Source organism: Strix aluco, chromosome 20 (assembly GCF_031877795.1).
Source record: "Strix aluco isolate bStrAlu1 chromosome 20, bStrAlu1.hap1, whole genome shotgun sequence".
Classification (NCBI taxonomy): domain Eukaryota; kingdom Metazoa; phylum Chordata; class Aves; order Strigiformes; family Strigidae; genus Strix; species Strix aluco.
The window spans coordinates 5,618,803-5,644,154 of NC_133950.1; the positions used below are offsets into that span (position 1 = coordinate 5,618,803).

Consider the following 25,352-nt stretch of genomic DNA (forward strand, 5'->3'; position numbering starts at 1 on the left):
CAGCGAGTTGTTTGTGGTAAGGTGGGGGGGGACATGCTCCTGCCCTCCGAGCCCCAGCAGCTCCTGCCCGCTGCGAGTTCTGTGGCTGTGTGTTGCCTGTGTTCACTCTCCTCCTGAGGAGATGCAGACTGTTCCCTCCTGGTGCACCTACTGCAGTTTTTGTCACAGTCAAACTTTCTCAGATTCACATTTAGCCTACAACACAGGAGTATGAATATGCAGGAAGCTGCTCCTGAGAATCCTTGTTGTTAGTAGCAGTCCCTCCAGATAAAATCAGATTATTTCCCCATTGTCTCAGGTGCTGAGAACTTTCCAAAATAGCCGTGTTTCCACTGGAGCGTTCCAGGGTTGCTCACTGCTTTGCAGGTATTTATTTAATAGGTTTGGCTGAAATTTCATCTCCCCTTTTTCTGTCACGGAGGATAATCTCTGCTAAAAAAAAAAAGTGGGTAGTGTTGTTTCTCTTTTTGAGAAGCTGCACAATAAGCTGCTGAAAACTGAAATGTGATCTCTATATGCAGACATAAAGCTTGCCAAACTGGATTAGATCACAGCCCACCTACTCAGGCACCCATCTTATCTCAGGCAGTGGCTGCTTGGCACATTGCACATGAAAGCCCAAGAGCTTGAATGCAGACAAATGTGGAATAACCTGCCTATGTAAGAGATAACTTTCTGGTCACATTAATGACTAGTTTGCTTATGCCTGGCTAGATGAAAATTTGTATCCAGTATACTCTTTCTTTTACTCTGCTAATGGAATTGCAGATGTTCTTATTGTGTAGATCCGCTTCCAATATTTTATTGAATTACTCCCACATTGCTCTGTGGCAATATGTCCCAGAGGCTTAATGTGCATGGTATGCCGTGGAATTTAATTTCCTCATTTTTAATTTGTTGTTTTTTAATTTCAGTTAATTTTCAATATGGAAAAGTAAATGGGATCCTTTTTTTGGTCTAAGCATCATTATTGTATGTATTTCTTTCCCCCCCCCCCTCTCCTGTGTCTCTCCTCTTTGCCTCAAACAATCCCAGGATTTTCCTACAGCTACTTGCCTTCTGTGTAATTGCTAAATCTCGTTAATTCTCTGTAGGCTCCTCTTTTCTGGTCTGTCCTGAGAAAATTTGATCAGAATCAGCCATTGTGGCTTTCCATAGCTGTGAAATGCTGCTAGAGCTTTTTCAGTCTTCCTGTCTTTTCCTTTGTTTATAAGCAAAACATTTGGTTTGATTGCTTGAAATACAGTGTGGTAAGCAAAGATCTTCTCTGAATGGTCTATAGTCATGCTAGGTATTTGAAATTTGAATAATTGAAATTTCATCTCTGTACATGAGACGTTACATTTTATCTTGTAGACTTGTACTAGTCAATAGTAACCCAGCAGAACTTGGTTAGACCTGCCTGGAAATCCTCCCCGGAGTCTCCAGGTTTGATGCAGCAACTTCAGCTGCTCTGTAAGTGTTGCCGCTCGCTGCTCCCATCTTTGCCAGGCACTTCACAGAGTGGTTTTAAAGTTTAATTTGTGTGGTAAACAAAGCTTGCTCAAGCAGAATGTAACAGCTGTGTGTACCCAGACTTTGCTTTCTTGGTTAGGTGCACTGATGCACATTCTGCTCGGCCTCTGTAGAAATGATGCCCGCTGAGGACACAACCTGCCTTGTCCCCTCTGCTTCAGGCCAGTGTGCTGTTGGAGGGCAGTAAGACTTTCCACTTGCTGCATTTGGTGTTTGGAGTTATTTCAATCTGTGGAATGCAGTAAGAGATGATAATTTGTGCTTCTTTCTGATATTGAAAAAGCTTCTTTAGGTTTGGTATCTTTTTGTAGATGTATGGCATGGCTTTTCACATCTATAGACATTTTTTTGGTAAGACTACAGCAGAGCCAGTAATGCTTCTCAAGCTCAGGGCAAGGTCTGTGTGCCAGTGACAGGTGCACTGAATTTTTGTGTTATGAACATGAAGAGACATTTTACAAAACTAATAAAATGTAGCTTTTGGTAGTATCAGCATTTCTGTGGTGGTTTGATGGAAACTAAATGGCCAGCTAAATTAGTAGATGTTCCAAAAGAGTATTTCTGGTTTGACTTTCACTGAACCATCTCTGAGTTTGGCTTCCACCCTTGCAAAGAACAGGAGCTTCTCAGCTCGGTGCTGGGTACTATGTGCCCCTGTATGCGACTTTGCTTCCCTCTGGTTTTGCAGAGTCTGTCCCAGTAATCATGTTTTATCTTTTTAAAAGAAACCACTAGGAGCAGTTTGCAAAAAAAGTTGTAGATAAGTGGCTGTTACTGTAAAGTGGGTATTTTGGAAGGTAGGCGATTAATGAGGAAAGATAAAGATAACTGAAAAAGCATAGCAAATATATTTCAGGACAGTAAGCAATATTTTAATATCTGTGTAACAAAATAAATTTCATCAATGGTGTTTATATTGTTGAGAAAGGTTTAAAAAAACCCTCTTAACTGATTGCTATACAATACTGAGAGGTAAAACATTTCCTGTGTTTGGGGAGAAGCTGGATGATGTACTCTCCTTTATGAGGATATCTAAATACTTTGTTGCAGTGGTAACCAGGGAGGGTGTTAAACACAAGATAACATTTTGAAGTCTTTGAAACTTGAGCAAGATTGGAACTTGTTTGTTTAAAACAAATTGGCAAAACAGCTTTCTGAATCCTGGCTGCTGATGTGTAATAAATCTGGGAAGACTGAAGGAGTTCCAGAAGTTTGGGAAAACACAAATGTTGGAGCAGTGTTTTAAAACAGAGTGGGAGCACATAACCAACAGGTGGTTGAGACTAACCTCTGTCCAGAGCAAGATCTGGGGAAGCTGGTGCATTTGTAAATTGGTGTCAAATTAAAGAAAGAACATGCTTAGTGATCCATGTGCTCTGATGGAAAGCAGATCACGTCCAAAAAGTCTTCAGATTGTGGTTTTTAATGAGATTCCTGTCCTGGTTGCCAAAAGTAGCTGCGTTGACATCATATACCTGGATCCTGACTAAGTTCCCTGCTGTTGACCAAATGCTGCTGCTCCCGGGAGGCAGAAGAGGCTCTGCTTCGGGAGCAGGAGTGTGTTGGGTCCCCGGGGCAGGTCCTCCTTGCCTTGGGCAGGGTCTGATCTCTGGCATAGCCTTCATGCTCTACTAGGGTGCCTCACCACTGCTGGTAGCTGGTGGGCTCTGAACTGAGAAACACCCTCCTGAGCAGTTTTGGTGGTATCTGGTCCTTATTTGCTGTTAGTGTAACCAGTCCCTTCCCTCTCTCTGTGTTAAGGTGGCAGTATCTTGGTTTCCATTTTGCTGATTAGTACTACGTTGAATGAGTTGATTTAAAAAGTGCCACTTGATACCTCTCAAAAATAGTTACCAGTGGGAATGTGATCCCCACAGTCCCTAAACAGAGGGCCAGGGAGTAGTGTGCCAGCCATGCTCTGGCATCAGTAGGGGACAAACTCAGTTATTCCTGAGTTTGCCCATGAAGAAGCTGGTGGGAGTTGTAGCAAAATCTGACCGGAGCTGTCCCATGCCCAGACAGAACCTTGGTCTCATGAGTAGTGGCTTGGGAGAAAATATTAAGTAACTTAATACTGAAGTTTGGCTTCACTGAAGAGGTTGATGGAGCCAGGCTGGTTTAGTCAGGACAAGAGAAGGCTTTGGGATACCTAAGGGCAGATTATTAAAACAACAGAAACAGAGATGTATATCAGGAGGGTTGACAGTGATCACTGACTGAAATAACAGGAGTTTCTGCCTTGGCATAAGGAGGGCTGAAGTTTTCCCTCTGCAGACAGTCAAGCAGTGGAAGAGGTTGTCCAGAGAGGTGGGGGAGTTTCCATCATTGGAGGTTTTTAAGACCCAGCTGGACAAAGTCCTGTGCAGGCTGCTCTGAAATTGGTGCTAACCCTGTTTTGAGCAGGAGGTGGGATTAGATACTCTCCTGAGGATCTCTTCCAGCCCAAATAATTCTGCGACTCAGTAACCTGATCTCCTTCTGAATGCAAGTTTGAGTACAGTTAAGTAAAAGGTTATGGCGAAGCCCCTTGAGAATGGGGAGGGAGGAAGGTGGTTTAGATTGAGCGCTCTTAATACTCCATCTGTCATCTGTGTGGTTAACATGTCATATATATGGTTGCTGTGTGAGACTCTCGCAGTGGAAGATTGTAGGTCTTGAGAGGACTATTGCTAACTTGTAGCTGATATGTTTTGAGGATAGTTTAAAAAAAAAAAAAACAAACCCAAAAACAGAGTAAGCAACCTCCTCAAAAGCTGGAGAGAGATGCCAGTGTAAGGAATAGAGTGAAAATGTCACTGTGCCATGTGCTCCCTGGTGCCCATTCTGCATGGCAAGGAAGCTCTGGTAAGGGACAGTGATCATTGCTGCCTGGGCAAGGAGGACAGTTGGAGCTTGTTGTTTGTGCACATCTTCTGTTCTCCTGCCATTTCTGCCCTCCCTGCATCATCTGTTATACAGAAACAGTGGGACTGGAGGCTGCTCCTCGGTTGAGAGAGGGCTTTCTGGAGTGCACGAGTCTCGCCTTGCCCCTGCTGCTGGGTTTAGGGTTCCTGGAGGATGGTGTGCATTCATGTCCTGCGTAGAGTTGGGACGTGCCTGGCAGGTCGGTCTGGGTTGTGGGAAGTACCTCCAGGTCCCTTAGTTAAGATAAGCAGAGAGCACCCTTGCCTTAGGGTTGGTGGGGAAGGGTATCTATGTTTTTGGATTAGCCGAGCCAAGAACCACCAGTTGTTAGTACAATGAATTGCATTTCCTTATCTTTGGCTTTGCCTTTCTAATGGCTTCTAATTTTGGCCTGGTTACTTTGATGGATTAAATTACATTCGTTCATTTATCCCTAAGTCTGGTCTTGTGACAGAAGTGCTCTGTGCAGTTTCACAATCCAAGGACACCCCACTCCCGTGGGACTGGCCAACAGGCAATGGGAAAATGCTGGAGGATTTGTGGGTCCCTAACTCTTTTGTAAAAGCACCTGCACATCTCTGTAGGCTGTAGGTAAGGCACTCCTCATGTTTGAGTCAATGGGCTGAGCCTTCTCCTGGTGTTACATGGCTATGTCATGGGTGACTGGAATTCTGTTTTTCTCCTAAAATGTAGCAAGAGTGAGGTGTCACTTTTTTCATAATAACCCCATTAGATGTTTGGCTACAACATGGAAAACAAGGTTCAAACCCTCCGCAGCCTCAGGGCAGTCCTATCGCCCACCCCTCAAGAGGATGACCACAAAGTAACTCAATGTTCCCATTCTTCTGCCACTGCCTCATACCCAGCTCTGTGGTGTCCCTGTCCCCTCCCCATGTGCCACTCCCACAAGTTGTGGTCCCTTTCTTAGTCCCATGTGTTCTTCTTTTGTGTCTCTTAATACCACCTCAAAGATCACGCTGGAGCCTATTCCTGTCTCACTTCTCCTGTTGCTGTGTCTGTCTTCTCACATGCATCTTGATTAACCTAACCCTTTCACCTAAAATCTGGTTGCTTTTATCTGTCCAGCCATGTTACTGCTCTGGTTTGTGGTGTCACTGTTCCTCCTCTATGTCCCCCACCACATTTCTAACATTGCCATGGGTTTTTCCTCTTTCTGGCCATCTCTCTTGGTGCCTATATCCAAGATCTCCTGTTCCAGCTTCATGCTTCATTCCAGGATTTTGCTGGGCCTGCCCAGCTCCCCTGTCACTGTCTAGTGTGTTGATTTTTGGTGTCACTGTTTGCACTTGGTTTGTCCAGGTGCCACCCGTGTGGCATGCAGAGACCTCTCCCAATGCTACCAGGTTGACCGAATCTAGGGATGACCATAAAGACCACACTGAGTTCCCTGGAGGGAAAACTTGTTGCCTTCTTGCATGGCTCCTGCACACATGGCATGGCTGTCCTGATACTGGTCCCATCTGTTCACCCTTCAGCAGCTCTGCTGGAGTCGGTGGCCCTCTTCACAGGCCAGCAGCCCTGCTCTGTTTTTTCCAGTCTTATGGCAGTTGACTTCATTAGAAGATACTGCCTTGCCTTAAGATTGTTATTGTTGTCCCCGCGCACTCTTAGCATGATGCTAGCAGAGTTGCAAAGGCAGAATCTTTGTTAATAGTAAATAGGAATGTATAGGGAGGAGACAACTGGGGCTTCAAAGCCCTCTTAAAAAACCAGAATTCATACCAGCAGCAAGAAGTATTTGAATTGTAGACTAAGCAAAACGTTTGAAGATGTGATCAGAATCCTTTCTGCTAAGCATTTTCATCAACAAATTCTGTTTGGTCCAAACTGGAGCTGCATGGGCTGTAAGCACGTGCTTCAGAGGCAATCTGCTGGATTTGGGGTATCTCAGGTAAATTCTGAGGCAAAGAGAAATGGTCCGCTATTGTTCTGGAGGCACAGAAATGGAAATCATGCTTTCCAGCCTTTATTTCTTCAGGTCCCAATTAGTGGCTTTGGTGTTTCCTCCTTGAATTCGTTTAGGAATGCTAAGAGATTCTGACCAGTCCTCCTGACCATTCCTGAACCTCCTCTGAAGATACTTTGATTAAGGATAGCTCCTGTTGTAATACATAGAGTGCATCATACACACAGCTATGAGTCTTGATCGTGACTGTGGAGTTTCTTGGCGCAGTGCTGGGCATCTGTAATGGTATTCCTGTAGCAAACCCTACAGTCCCGCTCCGAGGTAATGATCTGTGAAGGAACCAGTTAAAACAAATGCCTGTTTCAGTTGGGATCTAGAGAGTCTTGCAAACATGCCAGACCTCCATAATGGATCTCTGGAGGGAGAACAGTACCTGGAGGAGCTCCAAGTCCCACCTTCTTCATGCACATCACTACAGAATAGCTCCGTCCTGCGCCCATGGTGCTTTTGCTCGCAGGCCCCATGCTGGGCTGGGGACAGCGCTGGGTCACAGCGAGCTGGTTCTCTGCGGAGAGGTGGATTGGCTTTTTAAACATGGTATCTGCTGGGTATATTGGGAAAAACTGCCCTCTTTTGCATTTCTTAGTGAGTTTTTCAGCAAGTAGATTTTTTTTTTTCCACTCTCACAATGATTGTAACAGGATTTTATTCTCCTGCAGCCAGCTGTTAGCAATTAGCAACTTGATCCATTCAGTCCTGAGAACAGAGTTTAACACTTTCTTGCCTCTGTGAGGATGTTGCTAATCCTGTTTTTGCTGGTTTCAGGCTTTCGCTGTAGTTTTGGCACTTTCTGTGTATGTGTGGGCAGGTCAGGAAGAAAGGCCTGAGCACAGCAAGGGACTCTTAATACAGCTGAAAGAGCTACAAAGTATCAAGTCTACCCAGAAAAAATCATTAGGAAGATGATTTCCAAGCAGTTTGTACAGAGGCTTGTATTCAGTAGTATATTCCAGTGTGTTCTAGCACTGAGAAGTGTAGAGTTTGGAAATCAAATCTACTACTAGCTGAGACTTAGACTCAGCAGAAATCAACATCAGTAGTTCTTCAAACAGCAATTTCTGGCTGTATGAGCTCCTGAGCAGAGCTGAGGCTCCTCTAGATGATGAGACATGTGAAAAACACTCTTGGTGACCTTGCTCAAGAGAATAACAGCTTCTGTAGAGCACTAGAAGATGAGACATTACACTGTTTGTTCCCTGTGTGCAGCATCTCTCCTGAGACTGCCAATCATGTGCTTTGGTGGTCTAGGACCAGGATCCAAGTGTGGCAGGAAGAGCAAGCCCAGCACAGCCTGGACCGAGCTGCAGGGGTCCCTACATAGGGCTGAACTGCTGTAAATACTTATTCACTGCCACACACAAAGGTGAGGATTTGTCTCACCAGACTGTGGCCACCTGGGAGTGATGAGGCTGGTCCAGATCAGCTGTTTAGGATCCCTCTGTCATCAGTGGAGATAGTCACATCTTGAAGATTCATCTGGCTCACCTTGGATGCTTTTTAGGCAAGGGCCAAATTCAAAGCCAGCTTTCATTGGCGCATTGCTGCAGATGGGGGAACTCTTGAGCTATCTCTGAAGGTTTCCTTGTCTTTCCTGGAGGGCAGGCTGGTCTTTATGGTCACATCTTCCAGTTCTGGCTTGCAGTTCCCCCAAGCCACACCGTTTTTGCTTGACCTGCTGAGCTCCATGTGCCCATCAAGTCCTCAGAAGCCCTTGGTTCACAGGGTGCTGGCTGCAGCAGGGTGGGACACACAACTATCTGTGCTGCCCCAGCCCATACCTTTCCTCCAGCACTGGTCGCTGGCTCAGTGGCAGGAGCTGATGTGGTGCTTGAGCATCTCTGTGTGACTCTCCTTATCCCCATCCCATTCCCTCTTCCATCCTGTTATCTTTTACATTCTGATCGCTGTATTCAAGCGGTTAAGTGATGTGACTGGCTATGTGGCAATAACAATAGGTGTGATTTAGAACATGGTGTGAGCTTTGTGTAAAGCAAATGGGCACTTAAATTATGGTGTTTGGCCTGTACCTGGTTGATTGAGATAATGTTGCTGTTTGTGTTACACATCACATTATTACACTGCTGTGACATTGGTGGCTGTTGTTATGACTTGCACATCATTTTGAGAGGATGACAAGCTTAGCACCACTACTCTTTTGTCAAATGACAAAATCCTTATGCTAAGACTCAGTACTTCTCACTTGAGGCAGTAGCTGATCCAAGCTGGGCTGTGAGCTCTGCTGATGGCAGAGGGTGGGTGCTCCTTCATCCCTGTGCTCTGCTGCAAGCATCTGCCTCCCTGCTGTTGATCCTTCTTTGCTGGGCTTTTGGATCAAATGGGAAGCCAAGGCATTTGAACACTTACAGTTCAGATCTCTGGGGTTGCTCTCATGTTTGGTTTTTTTCTTCAACAGTGGGCTCTGGTCCTCACCTAGCCACGTACGATTGCTGTTTCAGTGCTCTCTGGCCACCTTTTCCCTTAACGCTGGCCAAGTTGGAGGGAAATCTGAGGGTGTGTTTTGGTGGGAGCTAACATGTGGCTTTACTGATGCCTGACCCTCTCCCTGTTTGCCAGGCTCTGTTCCTAAGCCCTGCAGGGGTGATGAAGGTGTGGAGTGTATGTGTGCTTGCCTGCTGCCATCTGAGGGCTCCAGCACAGCTGGCAGCTTTTAAACCTCCAGCTGAGAAGTCACCTGGGCGATGTCTCCAAGCTGCTGTTCTCCTGCCAGAGTCTCCTCAGCAACTTGCAGCTCTGTTCAGTGGCTGGTCCAGCATGGGGACATGGGGCAAGGACGCTCTCTAGTCCAGGCTATACCCACATAGCCCAGCTGATCTGGGCAGACTCCTGGGTCGTGGTCAGGGCACCCCATATACCACCAGACAGCTCTCTGCCGTGTTTCCCATCAGCTGCTCCAGGAACATGGTTAAAGCCTTCATGTGCATGACACTTTCTCATGTCCTGTGGGAGGACAGTATCTAGTGCTGAACTCCACAGTTCCTTTTGCAAGTCCTGCTTGGGGAGCCTCCGGGGCACCCTAAGCAAATCACCTGCATAGATTAACATCCACCAGGTTTGTCTTCAAATTCTGCTGCAAAAATGTCTTTACAAAATCTCCCTCTGCATGGCTACAGGAAGTCTCTGCTCCGTGGTACTTGCAGTCTGTCAGGGGATGGTGGGAATTGATGTGTTTTGCATCTGAGATCACTCCCCTCCATTTCAGGGGGGAAAGACAACCACATAGCTTGAGAGTGCTTGGTCAGAATCTCTTTTCTGATTGCCAGACCTTCCTGCTGAGATATGGGCTGCCTTTTCTCTCCAACGCTTTGCTTTTGCATCCTCACCGCCCAAGATGCCACAAAATCACAGAACCTTGTGGTCACCTTCCTCCCAGCCTTGGCCAGGGTGCTCGCACGGAGCACGAGAGGTGGCTGAAGCAGCAGGGGTCCTGGCAATTTTAAGGTCTTTTTTGTTTTGCTTGCATTGTTGCATGACTGGGCATGGCACAGCTGGGCAGCATCCACTGATCATTAGTCTCCCCTCCTGCGTGCGTGTTTGGCTCTTTTCCCAAGAAGGCCCTTAGTTGTTTTTCAGGCTCAGAGCCATCTTTTCTGATGGAATCCAGCAGGGACAATGGCCAGTAGCAAATCCTTAGGAAAGAGAATAAAAACAGGGCAAGCCTCAGTGATTCTAACCCTGATTTAGCTTCTGGGCGTCTAGCAATCTGCGGCTGGGGGATTTCCTGAGCCAAAGGTTTTACCTTCGGATTTAAGAAGCTGGGGTGTATCTTTGTTGTGAATATATCTGATTGTTTTGGTATCCATGGCAACGCATGGCTGTGACTTGTACAATTTAATTATGTTGGGTGGAAAAAATACAGCCTTTTGTTACAGATCTTTGAGCTAATGGCATCTGATGCTCTTGCACGTATGCACTAGTGTAGTGATGGTCCCTTTTTTATCATCTCTTCCTTTACTAACAAATGCTAGCATTCAATTTTGCCTTTTTTACTACCACTCTGAGGATTCTTGAGCAAACACCCTCTGGTCCTGGCAACTTCTCATTTATTGATTTGTTCTGTTTTCTTTTCCTCTGACATTTCAATATGAGACAGAGCCTCTAACCTTCCTTCTGTAAAGCTGTCTTCCAGGATGGGAACCTCCCCAGGCTCTTTGTAGGACACAAAGAATTCACATAACTGCTGATATGACCTTGTGTTGCTTTAGGTGTTATCATGGCTTTCCACTGAAATTGCCAGTGTTTAAGCCCTTTGCTATTTTCCTTGTTTCCAAACAGGAAATTAAGTGTGCTTGCATGTGAGTGCACGTGCTCTTTTGGCAGCAATGTGGACATGTAGGGAGAGATTATTTTCACCTTGTTTTAGACATTTATCTTAAGGTTGTGTGACAAGTTCCAGAGTGCCCCCTTAGCTACTTGGAGTGTACATCTGGTGCAGATAGAGGTGTGCATTGGGTGGATAAGCCTTGCTTGGGGAGCCTGCTTGGACTGTCCAGGTTCATTGTAGATGCAGCTTCAATACTTCTTAATATAATAAGAGAAGTGAAGAATGGATGGGGGAGAGATTCCTTTGCATTGGACTTGTTTAAGAGCATTTAAGAGACTATGTCCACACAGTAGTCATGGCAGCTGAGCTCCTAAAAGCTGAATTATATTAATAGCTTTAGAGATGGTATGGGTAGTCAGGCAATTATTAGTTCTTTGCTAAGCCTCTGATCAGGGGATGGGTCAGAGAGTAGGGTTGAAGTCAAGACACTCTTGAAGGCGTGGAAGATTGCCCAACCCATCACGAGGCAATGCCAATATAGCAAGTCTGCAGCACAGAGAAGTCCTGTCTTTGGAGGACTCTTATCTTCTCTCTTTGCTTTGTCTTTCAGAAATGTAGATGGCAGCTGCTGTCTTTGAAGGACTCGTACCCATCTGACCCTGCGCAGCGCCTCCGATTGCTACCATGATCTTCTGCATGCTGCTGTTGGCCTCACTGCCTGAGCCGTCTGGCACCGAAGTCAACCCTGGTAGGGAGCTGCCAGGCTGGGAGAGCAGACTGATCTCCCACCCTTCATCTGCTCGTTCTCAGCCTTTCTTTGCTCCTCATGTTGAATGCATATGAATGGATTGAATGCACATAAATATAATCACTAATGTAGTTCCTGAATGTCCTCCTCTGGACTGAGATATCCAGTCTTCCTTGACAGCTGTGCTGGAGTGGGACACCTCTCCTGACAGTCCCAGGAGGGCTCAGGCGCATGGATATGCCCCTCTTTCTGCCCACCCAGATGGTCTGTGCTCTCAGCAGGCCTGTCTTGAGCTCTGATTATCCCTTCATCACTTTAACCACGTGGCCTGCAGAACAAACCTGACTCTCGACTGGCTTGGAGATACTGCGCTCACTGTGGAAAGCAAATTATCTATTAGCAAAGCATAAGCCACAGCTCTCCAGCCAGCAAGAGGGATTCTGGAGAGAGAAGTATGGAAGGAAAAGTAGAAAACCCATCCTAACTTTGTGCCAGATAGGAGACAGGGATATGAGTCTATGAGTCCCTGTGGAGGGCATGACCTCTTATCCTACAGGATTTGGCAAGTAATAATCATGATGAAGATGAGTAAGATAATTTGCAATATATTGCAGAAATCCCCATAGTGAGGTGGTTTGAGCTGGAGACAGTCTGTGAAATAAATGAGTCTAATCCTTTTCCAGCTTGGCTGAAGGTGTGGTGAGGCAGCCTGAGGGCCTTCGTTTGCTCTGCTGGCTCTGGCTCTGTCTGGAGCCCTTTGGCTGTGTCCGGCTCTGACCCTGCTCTGGCCTGTGGATCTTTGCAGAGGTTGGAGGTTGTGCTGTAACCAGCCAGAGGTGAAGCGAGGCCTGTGGGGGAGCTCAGCAGGCACTCCCTGTTACTCAGCTGTTCTCTGCACCATACACCCCCCAGCATGTCCAACTTTGAGCTGGGGCTACCTGCATCTTGTTCTGGTGCTTAAAAGCTAGTGGAAGAAGAGGGAAGATGGGAGCTAGTGGGTCAGTCATGCAGATTCCTTCTGGTGGTGGTAAGCACAGAATTTGGTACACCCAAAGGTGCAGGAGTAGCTCCCCCACCACCAGATCCTGGGAGGTGGGGTGGGCCCTGAGCACAGGGCTGTGGTCCCACACTCCTGCAGTAATCTTTTCCACCAAGAAGCAAGCGTGTAGCTTTGCTCACACTTCTCAGTTCTGCCTGTGACTTCCTCAGGCAGCTTTTCATTCCCAGCTCCCACAGCTGCTCAGCTGCCTCTCTGGGGGCCATGTCCTGTTCTCACTCAGACTCCAGCACACCCGTAGCCCAACTGATGCTCCTCAGCTGCAGTGCCTACAGGCTCCATTGATTATCGTGTCCTCCTGATCTGCTCCAGGAGTGGTCTGAAGCACCTCCTGCATTGCCTTCTAAATCAAAGGGGCTGTTCTGTGGATGATTTCAGACCTATGTGGGAAGGATCCTGTGGAGTCCTTCTGCCTAGCATCAGTTAGATGAGTTAGACCTCACTAACAGAGGTGAGCTGTGACATTCTTCTGAGCCTCAATGTATCCTGTCTGCCTGGCAGCTGAGTGTGTCCCTCAGTGTGTAGTAAAGGGTCAGGGATATCTGAGCAGGAGTCCTGGTGGCACCTAAACAGAACCCAAGGATGGCTTTGCTCAAGAGTATGTGCATTCTGGTGAGAGCCTCACGCTGCTTGTTTTGATGAAAGCAACGGCCACGTGTAGAGTGCATCCCTTGATGTCAGGGACACTCTGGCATCCATCTGCCAGCCCTGGTTTTGTGAACAAATGAGTTTGGTTAAGGACTGCAGTAAGTCCTGGTCTCCCAGAGTCCTTCCCAACTAGCTAGCTCTCCATCTGGCATTGCTGTAGGGTGTGCACTTGACCTTTAAATAAGTGTGACCAGACAGGACTCCCACTTTAGAATCACAAAAACACTTGCTGCTTTCAGATAACTCCACACTTCTGGAAAATCTTCAGATATTTACCCATAGTTCAGGAACATACTAGCTTTCCAGCAATAGATCAGATTGTACTGGTCTGTGGTGGGACAGGTAGGAGTGAAGACAGTCGAGGCTAGTTTGGGTTACTAAATTTACTGTTCAGTATCAGAGCAGGGTTAGAGCTCTTGGTTGGCTTTCAGCAGCCATAGTTGTCATGCTTGATCCCAATCAGACATCCCAGTTGCCTCCCAGTGAATTCTTCTGTAAACAGGCCTCTTAAGAAACCTCAGACATATGAATGACTGTTCTGGGTGAGACTAGAGGCCCATCCAGCTTGATGTCCTGACTCCAGCAGGGTCCCATCCCTGCTGGTCCTGGCAGAGTGCACAGCTGGGCGAGCACACAGCAGTGCTTTACCCGGGTATGCTCTTGGCTCACTGCAGTCAGCTGCTTGGGAGCTTTCTGAGCTAGCACTTGGGTGTTTGCTTGTGGTAGCTGTGAGTTTGTCTAGCTGATTTTTGAACCCATGTGAACCTTTGGCATTTGGAGTGTTTAATAGATTAAGGATGCATATGTTGTTTTTGAACTCTACTACCTGATCTTTTGATGCCTCCTGGTTCTTGTATTTTGAGAGACAGTGAGTAATTGTTCAGGATATAAATGATCTTTGTCATACTTCACTAATCTCTTTTATAATGATGGAGGCTGTTGGTCTTTCCTTTTGCATCATCTGTGTTGCCTTCTCTGCCTTTTGATGGGAGAAAGAAAGAATAAGAGCTCTATTCCATATCTGACTGGCATCTGACCATGAATACAGACAGTGGTGTAATGGTGTTTTGTGGTTTTTGTATGTATTCCCATAATTGCTTTTTTCTGGTATCATCAGCAAACATTGTCACCTCACCATCCATCTCCTTTACAGGATTATTTAGGAATACATAGAACATCACACATCTGTTGATACTGTGCCTGAGAACAGCTGCAGCCAAACCTATGGGAACAACCTCTGTTTGCAAACATTTCTACACTGAAATCTGTCAGGCAGTTATTTGGTGGTTGTTTATTTTCTGTGGTGGTAACAGCAAGGTGGGTTTCATGCCTCTGTCTCTTCTTGTAGCTTCTGAACCTGGTGAACAGCTTTATCCAGGTACAAGGGTAGCAGTCCTGAGATACAGAGATGAGGAAGACACCCAAGGCAGTGCCCTCGCTGGGGGAAGCGGTGAGGGTGCCAGCCGACACGTGTGCCACTTGGGAGTGACTGGAGCATGTGCTGGCACTTGCCCGTGTCACTGCAGACAGGGCAGGAGCTGGGGCTGTTACGGTGGGGCTGCTGTGAGCTCAGAGGGCAGAGACCAAAAATCTATAGGGAAGTTCATTTCCTTTTTTTCTGGGACATCACTGAGTATGTTTTTCGTTTTTTAATTGTTTCATGATTTAATCCCATTTAACTTTTTAATCTGTTGTTGATGTCAGTCTGACAAAAATATCTTGCTTGCCTGTTTTGAATACTGAGCCTTAATGAATGCATTAAGATTCTGAGTTTTCTGAAACATCTCTAATATTCCAAGACACGTTTAAAAACTTGTGTCAGGGGAGAGAGCTTGGCCAGCTTGGATTTATAAGCTACATCTGCACTGTCTTTGGTGTACTGAGCTGTACTGAGCTTGTAGAGCTCCGTGGCTTGAACCAGTTGTGTTTGTACTCCCTGGAGGCACCAAGTTTGAGAATCTTCTCATGGCTGGAGAGAAATGCTTGTTCCACTTGAGGCTGGAGGCAGGGAACAGACCAGGATGGGACAGTGTGGATGCTCAGGGGCTTGTGCTCAAATGTAAGCTCTAACCTGCAGTGACATGACAGAGCAGGTGCTTCCATAAGCAAGTCTAGTCATCTGTAATAGAAGCTGTTTAACTTCTCACTTGTTACTGGACTAGTGAAAAGAATAATTGTTCCTATTTGAATGTAAGTCAAGCATCCAGTTTATTCCAGAAGAAGAAGAAGAAAAATCTTTAACCAATGCTTCCTTTTTATGTCACATAATTTTTCATTGTAAAATAGGTCCATGCAACCAGTAACACTAGTATGGTTTTGGATTTCATGTTCTTAAAATATTTCTTTGTAAAGTTTTTGCCTTGCCAGGACTCTGCTGAATGATACTAACTGGGAGTGTATTTCATACTTATAATTTCAGTTTATGGTAATTATGAAGTATTTAATCCTTTTTATTTGCATCCTCTATTTTATCATTGTCTTGTTTATTCCCTGGGCATGATAGCGTTTTGATTAAACTTGTCTGGCAATTTAGAAATAACTAGTACTGATACCTTTTTTTCACTGCATGTGTTCCCATTTTCAGCTATATGCCGCTACCCTTTGGGTATGCATGAAGGGACGATACGAGATGAAGACATCACTGCTTCCAGCCAGTGGTACGATTCCACAGGACCCCAGTATGCACGGTAGGTTAATCTCTGGCAAAAAATCTAATCCTTTTTTTCTCCTAGATATCCAATATGTGATTGAGGAAGAAGTTCCCTCACCCTTAAAGGAACCTGTTTAACTTGTTTGCTGCTTCTGTATTAAATCTAATTAGTGCACAGTGAAAGACCAAGAGGCAGTGGTCATAGTCCCAAGCTGTAATATAGGAAATTCTGACTGAATATTAAGGAAAAAAAAAATCCTTCCCCATGAGAATGAACTGGTGGGACAGGCACCCAGAGAGGTGGTGATGTCTCAGTGTTTGGAGACTTTCAGGACTTGGCTGTACAAGGCCTTGAGCAACACACTGTTGCTTTGGAGTTAGCCCTGCTGTGAGCAGGAGATTGGACTAGAGGCTTTCAGAGGTTGCTTCCGACCCTCATCTCTTCCTGTAGTTCTGTGAATAAATCTCTAATGGATTTGTGACTTACAGGTCAGCTAGGGACAGTGCCCCTGGGAGTCTTGTAGAGCGCTTTAAATAATAGGAAATCATTTATGAGGATGAACTTTTCAACAGCATCCTATTGAGGAAATGGGCTGTGTCCACTTTGACTCAAAAACCTGGAAACTGCAGACTTAAGGAATTGTTAAAAAGCAGCTGAAGAAATTTCTTTCAATGTCAAGTAGTACTACTACAGTCTCTCTCATAAGCTTGTTTTTTCACTTTTTTTGTCATTTCATTTTGCTCAAAGCTACTAACTGATGATTTACAAAATACTTACAAATGTAAGTTTCCTTAGAATTGTTTATAATGATGATACCAAACATTCCTACAGTTTTGGTGCAAGTCAGATACTAATTTCAGGTTAACTGTGATACTTGCATTTTTATGGTGAATTTGGGCAGTCCAAAAGGATAAAATTCTACTAGTGTTTGATTTCTTTTTTTCAGTCTGTGGTAGAGCAAAGATGCTAAGTGTTGTGTGTTTTAATGGAGTTTGAACAAGCCTGGGGGTCTGAAAGCTGGGAGACTTGTTTTGTTCTCCAAGGTGTGGCTTATCTTCAGTTCTGCAAATACTTCAGGCATCACTTGCCATCTGCTACCATCATCTCTTTGCCAGGGCAGCTGGATGTCCGCAGGGTAAGACATGAAGACGCCCTCTAGCTGACTTCATTTTGTGAGAGGTCACAGTTTGTCCTGTGCAGATGTCTGTCCCTGCCATTTCACGGTTGCCCTTCCTGCATTTCTAATAACTTCCCTTACTTGCCACTTCACCATGAGAAAGTCTCACACAAACCTGAGACAAATATCTTCTCTAGCCTGTGCCTTGACCTTCAGTGTCTCCTTCTGGGTACTGCCTGCCTTGATAGATGGGGGTTGGGACTCACCAGTCCCATCAGTTAGAGATGGGATAGCTGTCTGAAAGACAGGGGCACTTCAAGGGCTTGCTGTTTGCTAAGAAATCCCTGTTGCTAAAAAGCCCACATGGTCTTGTTGTGTCTGGATAAATCTTTCACATTGAAAACTCACCACCTTGTGGCTAGCAGGGCTAAGCCTACAGAAGCCTAGGTAAGGCAGGGCTTCCTCTAGTGGCTCCACCTGCTGATTTCTGAAGCACTCTGCTCGGCGTGCAGTCTTCAAGGATAAAAGCCTTAATCTTTGCAGGTGGTGCCACAATGTTCAACTTCGAAGCAGAGACCCTTCACGCTGTACACCTAGCAGTGTCCTGCAGAAGCAGCTCTGAATGAAGAGGATGTGAAAGATGTGTTAAGATTTGTATTTGTACATATATTTATGTAAATATATAATTTGTAAATGGGCAGAACTTTTATTTCTAAAATGTATTTTAAGATAGCTCCTCTTTGTGCTTTAGAGCTGTAGGAGGTGGTCAAGCAGAGGTTCAGGCCTCACTGTATGGGGTTTAGAAGTGAGTATGCACTTTACCAGCAAGTGCTAAAAAGCATGCAGTATGCAGTTACCTGCTGAGTAGCTTAGTTGTTTCTGTGTGAATGTATGTGTCTGGGAAAGAAATTACTTCTAACAGTTAATGAAATAGAAATGAAAGAGTTGTTTTGAACAGGGCAAAACTGTCTGCAGGACTCTAAATCTAAACTGACCATCACCCCAAAGGGGAGAGGTATTTGGCAGCCAGCTGTCAGGTCTCACTTGCTGATTTGTTTTCTTTCTCCCAATTCGCAAAGTTTCAAGGTGTTTCCTCAGTTACTGGGAAGGCTGGATCCTTGGAAGTGACATTTTTTTTAGTGTGTGTGGTTTTCCCCTCAGGTTACAAAGGGAAGAGGGGGATGGAGCCTGGTGTCCGGCTGGCTTGTTGCAACCAGAAGATGTACAGTTCCTTCAAATTGACCTGCACAAGCTCTTTTTCATCACCTTGATTGGGACTCAGGGACGGCATGCTCGTGCCACAGGCAAAGAATTTGCCCGGGCTTACCGACTTGACTATAGCCGCAATGGAGAGCGCTGGATCTCCTGGAAAGATCGTCAGGGCAGGAAGGTGAGTGTAGCAGGAGCTGAATCCTGGAGCATGCCAGCAGTCAAGTCATAGAGAACTAAACTGTAGAAGGCACGTCCTCTATATACTGCTTAGTGCATCGTACTTTATCCTGACTTCTCTGTCAGGCATTCAGCATCCTCTGCCCTAGTCCTGTGTTTGCTGTGACCTTGGACTATTATTCCCCTGATCTGATCCCCCAAATCATTGCCGTGACTGAAAACTGTGGCTCTTCTCTACCTTTCTGTCCATGGTCAAAACATCATGTGAATGTCCCTCTACTAGCCAGACACTTGCTTCTAAATTGGAAGCTGCAAAACAGATGCCTGCTTTGTGATTAAAAAAAGGGAGGGGGTGGCTGGGAATGGAAATGAGTTTCTGGATGTCTGATGGCAGTTTGCAATGTAGGGAGCAACGAGGAGGAAGGAGTTTAGAGGGTAGGAGAGGTGTGCTGAGCACACACACTCAGAGAGGCTTCCCAGCTCACCACAGGTATCTCCTGCTATCTGCAGACTTGAGCACACAGCTCAGTGCTGGCTGTGCTCTGGTCATGGCTTATCCTTTGTTAAACTTCCCCTGGGAAGGAATCCCCTTCTCTCACCTGCAGCTTGTCTGACCTGATCACCCTGCCTCAGCCTGGCTTGTGGAGTCTGAAGACCTAAGCCAGACTAGAAAGGTCCTGGGTGTGGTGATGTTTTCTTGCACTGGGGGTGCTTTGGAAGTCACAGTGGGGTCTGTATTGCAGTATTATGTAATAGCTTCTAGCTTGTTAATGAATTATTTGCTCACTCAGACCTTTCATTGGCTATTTGGCCGTTACCATTATCTTGCTTGTCCCTCACATTTTGGTGTGTGCTACAAACACTGTTTGCAGGATGGGAGGGGAAGTTTAAGCTCCATGGGGCTGTTCATTGTCAGTACTTTCTTAGGTGAAGTCGGTTTGCATCTTGAGTTACCCCAGGATTCCACTGGTTAGACTGTCCACAAGTAGCTAAGTGCTTTTTGTCTCCCACCCCAGTCCTGTGCAGAGCAGTGTTCTCAGGCACTCAGGACTGTAGTGTCATGTGTTAGTTTAGTGTGGGTCAGTTTTTGCAAGATCTCTCTCTTAGGCCGTAATAAGGTAATGAGTATGTATTCAGCTCTGTATGATGCTATAATTTGAGCCATCATTTATTCTGCTCTGTATATGTGGAAGTCCACATATATTCTGTCAGTGTGTATATGTGTTCCCCATCACATGAGACCAAAAAGTTTTTTCCTTTCTGGTATCCTTAGAGAAGATGCTTCTGCTCCTCTGCTCCCGCTGTTCTGGACACACACAATGGGATGCAATTCCTGCCATTTCAGCTCCTCTGAAAAATGACTTTCCATAAAACATATTTTTCAGAATGTGTCACCAGTAAGGGGCAGATTCCATTAGTGAATCTATATTTCAGAAGCACTGCTGTCTGGTCAAATAATTTGGTAAAAAAGTCCTGTAAAATCATTCAAACCTTGGAATGAGATGCAAGATCCTAATTGACTTATTTGTATGCATTAGGAAGGCCTCTTCCAGTCCCACAGTTGATAGATGCCCAATCACTGATATTTCAGAGCGTCACTCTGAGCCCGTCTTGGCATGTCTCCGTCCAAGGGGATCACACAAATGTTTCAGTCAAACCCCTTCACTGTGCTGCTAAGTCTGACATGTAGCACATGCTGCTCCTCACCAGGAAAGTCACCTGCAGCTTTAATTTGCTCAGTGAAGGCGAAGAGTCAATTTGGTGTCCCCTTGTCTCTGACACCCGTTAAGGATGGTCCTCTCCGTTGGCACTAATGTTGCATGGCGCAGCGCTGTTAAGTCTTGGTCCCTCATCAGCTTCTGGTATCAGTCACCTGCAGTTGTTTGTCAGCAGCACCACTTCGTTCTTGCCATTGGGAACACTGGCATCAGTAGTGGCCGGGTCTGAAAATTGGTGCTGAGTTTGTTCACACACAGCTGATCCGCTTCGGGGTTTTTGGCCCTGAGAAGCTGCGTGCTCAATAGCAGCAACCCCACCTTGTGGAGGTGCTGTGTAAAGAGCATCTTCTCTTCTGCTTCTCTCAGAAGAGGTCTGTGCAGGAGAGGCAAAACTGCCAGCTCTTCCACTACAGAGCTGGTGTAAAGGTACCTGCTTCTGAGGGGGATGGCTGAAGCTTTCTTCCTCTGTCCAGCACTGTCCATCTGGGACTTCTTGGCTTGACATATCTGTGACCTCAGATTCCCTGACAAATGGTCAACTCCAGAGGATCTGTCCAACTTCTGTGATGCAGATGTGAGATATTCTGCCATATGCTGTCTCCTCTTGGGTTTTATCTCCTATCAGCAAGGTGTTGTGGAGCCATCTTAGGTGGCTTCCAGGTCTCCTGTCTTAGGCCATCTGACAGCTGAAAGGGTTAATTGCTGTCACTTGGTTCCTGAAGACAAGGATTACTTCTGCGTCCCTACTTCATTAGAAGAAATCACGGGTGTTTTTCCTAGGAAGAGAGATATTAAGAGGCTGCAGATTAAAAGCAGAAGAGGATGAGGAAGCGAGCTTACTTTTTGACTTTCCTTCTGTTTTCTTTGGTCAACTCCTGGGACTATGCACCTTTGCAGAGCTGTCCAGCCAGGTGCAGGAAACTTTCACAGCTATCCTGGTGCAGCCCAGTAGACCACCAGATGTGACTGGTTCTTCAGGGAGATGCAGTCCTTTGAGTGGTGTCTTTTTGTGGTACAGTTAAGTCTTTCACTTCTCAATGGACTCTCCAGCCACACTCACTCTCTGGAGATCTTCCTTGCTGTCATGAAGAGGAAGCCACCTTTTCTCCCTTTTTGGCCTCCCTCATCTTTTAAATTGCCTGTTCATCAACAATTGCAATCTATGTGGTCTTTTGGGTAACCTCAGCCTCTGATTCATCCTTCCCACTGATAGCATCTTTGAACAGGAGCCCTCAGGCTTGTAATTCAGACTTTTGATATCAAAAGTGTTCTTATTTTGTTTCCATAAGTCCAAATCCTTTCCAGAAAATCTCTTGGGTACTTTGTGTCCAATGCTGGGGGATTGACAGCTTCAGCTGTTTCCACAGACTGACTGTCAAAATAAATAGTGGATTGTTCCCAGAACCAGAGTGAAACCAAGGTGAAGGTGAAAGTCCCTAGCAGGATGGGGTGACTGACAGTGCTCAACACTTCAGTTCAAGACATCTGCTGTGCACCACAGGAATTTTGTTGGCTTATAGAGAAAGGACATCAGGACCCTCCGCCAGGTAACTAGCGATGAGGGCAAGTGCTCAGTTACCTGTTGTTAGGATGTACATGGATACTCGCTTGAAGAAAGAAATGTTACGTACGAGTAACTGGAGCTCTCTGCAACATATAGTACCCATGTACATTCATGTCCCACCTGCCTTTCTCCTCTCCCTCAGAGTACTGCCTGGTATGGGTCTGCAGCGGACAGGAGGTGCAATGGCAGCACCTCTCACCCTGTAAGCCACGTACCAGGTAGGAGGAGGGGAGCAGCAGCAGCTAACCCTCTGCAGCTACTGCATGGGACAGCTTCCCCAGTCTCAAATGATGGGGTACAAGTACACCACTGTACAAAGGAGCAGCACAACAGGGAGAAGTTGCTGCTAAGGATCTCTCTTTCTCCAGGTGATCCAAGGCAACATCGATACTTACGACGTGGTCTTGAAAGATCTTCGGCCTCCCATCATTGCACGTTTTATCCGGGTGATTCCTGTGACGGAGATGCCAATGACTGTCTGTATGAGGGTGGAGCTCTATGGCTGTGTCTGGTATGGTAAGTAGCAATTTCCATGCTTGTCACTGGAAAGTAGTCCTTACACAACGCTGACTGGGACGCACCTGCGTCCCCACGTATGCAGAGGGAATCCCAGGCCCACGGAACTGCTTCTGTTGGTCTACATCATAAATAAAAGGATCGTATGGACAGAGATGATGGAAGGCTGCTGCTGCTGTATTTCTGAGGTATATGGCCTTCTTTTTTAGATGGTTTGGCATCCTATAGCATCCCTGAAGGAGGGACAATAGCGGCTCCTGGCTTCCCCATCGTTTATCTGAATGACTCGACCTATGATGGCTACCAGGAGCGCAGGTGGGAGAAGTCGTCCTATTCTCTCTCGGTCACTGTGCAAATTATCTCTTCTTTCCTACTTACCCTGTCACTAGTATCTTGTATCTCAAACACTTCTTTGAGACCTCCAGAACTGCAAGTTAGCCTACTAGTTCTCCAAAGCATCGTGGCTTTGTTATTCCAGGCCCTTTGACAGGTTGTTAGTTTCTCTTAAAGGAGGGCACGGGCTCGGGATGCATCAGATTCATTTCCCCCAGCTGACAAAGGCTGGCAGGAAAGAAGTAATTTTTTTGTTATTGGAAGTTGTTGCTGCTTCTCTTTAAAGAGAAGACTGTGTCCTTATACAGCTAAGTGCTGTCTTTGTTCATAGCTTCCATGTTTACATGATGTGATGACACAGTCCTGATGTGTCTGGTTGCCCTAAAGCCCTCATCACTCTTGGTCTTTAATTGTGCTCGTCTTCATTACACTGATTTTTTTGTTGGTTCAGGTATAGCCTTCAACTGTTGTTGTTACTGCAGATCATAAGGTGCTGCTACTCTTCTGTTGCCCCAGATTGGAGTGGGAGAGCTGGCTGGACCTTCTACCTATGCAGTCCCAGTGTCCCTGGAGCAGATGAAGGTCCTTCCCCTCTTCATTGCCTTTGTTGCTTCTGCAATTTGATATCTGAAATGCATTCTCTAGCAGACTGCATCTTAAACTGTTGCAGGAGGTCTCCAGGGTAAACTGGGCATCCGAGAAAGTGCACAACACCTGAACTCTAGGCCTGCACTTGATACCTGTGAGCTTCTGGACAGATTTGAGATATTGTTTTTGAAAACAAAGCTCTCACGGACTTGAAACAACTTGGAAAACTGCATCACTCCCTGTGAGAAGCTCTAGGTCAGCAGAGGCACCACTGCCAATGTGGTATGAAAGGAAGGTGGCTGATTACTCACTGTAAAGATTTCTTGGGTATGATGCTTTTCCAATTTGGAGTCAAAAAGCCTCCAGTAACTGGATTTTGACAGCTCATTACAAGGTCTGTTAATTTTTCACATCACTGTGATCAGTTAGGGTGGTATGTTACTGAAATTTTGAGGTGTGTCTGGTTTACCCAATAGTTGACTTTCTTGGAAGGAGAATTCATTAGGAGTCTGTATCTGAAATGTTAAATAACTGGCCGAACTTTCAGACATTTAGTGTGACCACTTTCTTTGCTATACAGATTTGAGTGTGTCTCTGACTTGAAACGTCAGGCAAACTTAGGCATGGGTAGTCTCTTGAGGCAGCATATCCCTGCCTGTGCAGGAATGTTCCTAATAAGTGATCTGACAGTGTCTCTTCAGTGACCTGGTGTCATCCATTGACTTAAGGTGCTTTTATTATATGTTCTGTTTCATTTGTCATTAATCTCCTGAAAATTTTTAATGTTGCCTAAATTTTTTTATGGTTAAAGGTGATTTTTATAAACCTATTTGTGTTCTGTCACGCTGGAGGTTAAAATAATGGGGTGGAAAGTACATTCTTCATGCTCGTAGGATGTTGCAAGATACCGGGCAACAATGTCTTTATATGTTAGTATCTGATGCTTTCAAACTGCATTGATATAGTAGGAATTGGATATTTAAAAATAAAAAAAGTTTATGTGCAGAAAGATGTAGGTGTTGCACTTGGCTGTCCAGCAGTAGCTTAGGAAGCTGAGTCTGCTGGGGCGTGTCAGGGAGCTACAGATGTAGGCACAAAACCCAACGTGCTAAGCAAGGAGTCTTTCAAACTACTTAACCTCTAGGTCATGTGCCTGGCCAGGAAGCAGGAGTCTGCCTCTTCCAGCTGTTAATCCTGTTTTGGAGTTCAAAGGCATGCATACCTGTGCAAATTCCAGTGGCAGGAGCCTCACCTGGAATGGACTTGCAGAGCTTCCGTGTATGTAGCAGCAGCCCGCCCGGGTTACAAAGTCTGCCTAGAGGCAGCTGAATGAAACAAGTCCAGGGAGCAAGTTCAGGCACTAATACAGCTGAACTGTTTGCACTTTCCCTGCTACAGGACAAGGGACATCCCAGGGATGGCTCCTGGAAGGCAGGTGGGTCCGGAGTGTACCACATCTGGCATCTTCTACTGTGGGACAGTGCTGGAAAACTGTGTAGTGGGCTCTGCACTCTCAAATAGGAAGTGGAATGAGGCAGGGTCCTGGGCGAAGAGTCTGATCAGCCTTGGAAGTGGAGCCGATAACGCTCTCCTCTTGCACAAGGACCAATGCCAGAAATGATCCCAGTTAGAACTGGCTGGGGCTGGGTGAGCTGCCCGTGGTCTCACTGTTCTCTTTCCTGCTTTTCTGTGCCTGCCTGCAAAACTTTCCCCGCTGGTTCCCCCAGGACAGGATGGAGCAGTGTTCCTCCCATGCAGCTCCATGGTGGAATGCTGCAATTAAAGCTGTTTGGAGAGCGTACAGTGTCATTTTCTGTAGTCTCAGTTTTCATTCTTAAGAGACTCTGCTCGTAGCTTGGCTTTGCTGTCAGTGCTTGATATCAAGGCAAAAACTTCTGCCTTTTCCCAAGAGGGGAAAGATTTTTAAAAGCCCAGCCTGAGCAAAATAAAGGTGATGTTGCATAAGAACAGGGAATGAGTTCTTGTCCAGGATGGGTTAGGAGTAAATAATGTTTTCCCAATACCAGTTGAAGGACCCATGTGCTTTCACATTTGAGCTCTCCTGGCTGGTATTCTGCCTAACTGTTGGCTCTTTCTTGCTAGGCACTTGTACGGCGGGCTGGGCCAGCTGACAGACGGCGTGCTGGGACTGGACGACTTCACACAGAGCCACCAGTACCGCGTGTGGCCAGGCTACGACTATGTTGGCTGGAAGAATGAGAGCTTCAGCACGGGCTCTGTTGAAATGGAGTTCCAGTTTGACCGACCACGGAATTTCACCTCCATGAAGGTAGTCAGCGTTGTCCCTCTCCAGCAACCTGGGCCAGGCTTTGGG

General features: G+C 46.0%; 1 protein-coding gene across 4 annotated transcripts in view; it reads left to right on the top strand.

Moving 5' to 3' along the window:
- LOC141932522 (discoidin domain-containing receptor 2-like) overlaps positions 1-25,352 on the top strand; it is a 62,137-nt gene that overhangs the window by 17,269 nt on the left and 19,516 nt on the right. For all 4 annotated transcript variants that reach the window (XM_074846218.1, XM_074846219.1, XM_074846221.1 and 1 more), the window contains exons 2-7: positions 11,299-11,436; positions 15,726-15,828; positions 18,071-18,299; positions 21,949-22,096; positions 22,306-22,411; positions 25,121-25,307. In XM_074846218.1, coding sequence (XP_074702319.1) covers positions 11,373-11,436; positions 15,726-15,828; positions 18,071-18,299; positions 21,949-22,096; positions 22,306-22,411; positions 25,121-25,307 — 837 coding nt within the window. In that variant the 5' untranslated portion in view covers positions 11,299-11,372. The remainder of the gene's footprint in view (positions 1-11,298; positions 11,437-15,725; positions 15,829-18,070; positions 18,300-21,948; positions 22,097-22,305; positions 22,412-25,120; positions 25,308-25,352) is intronic.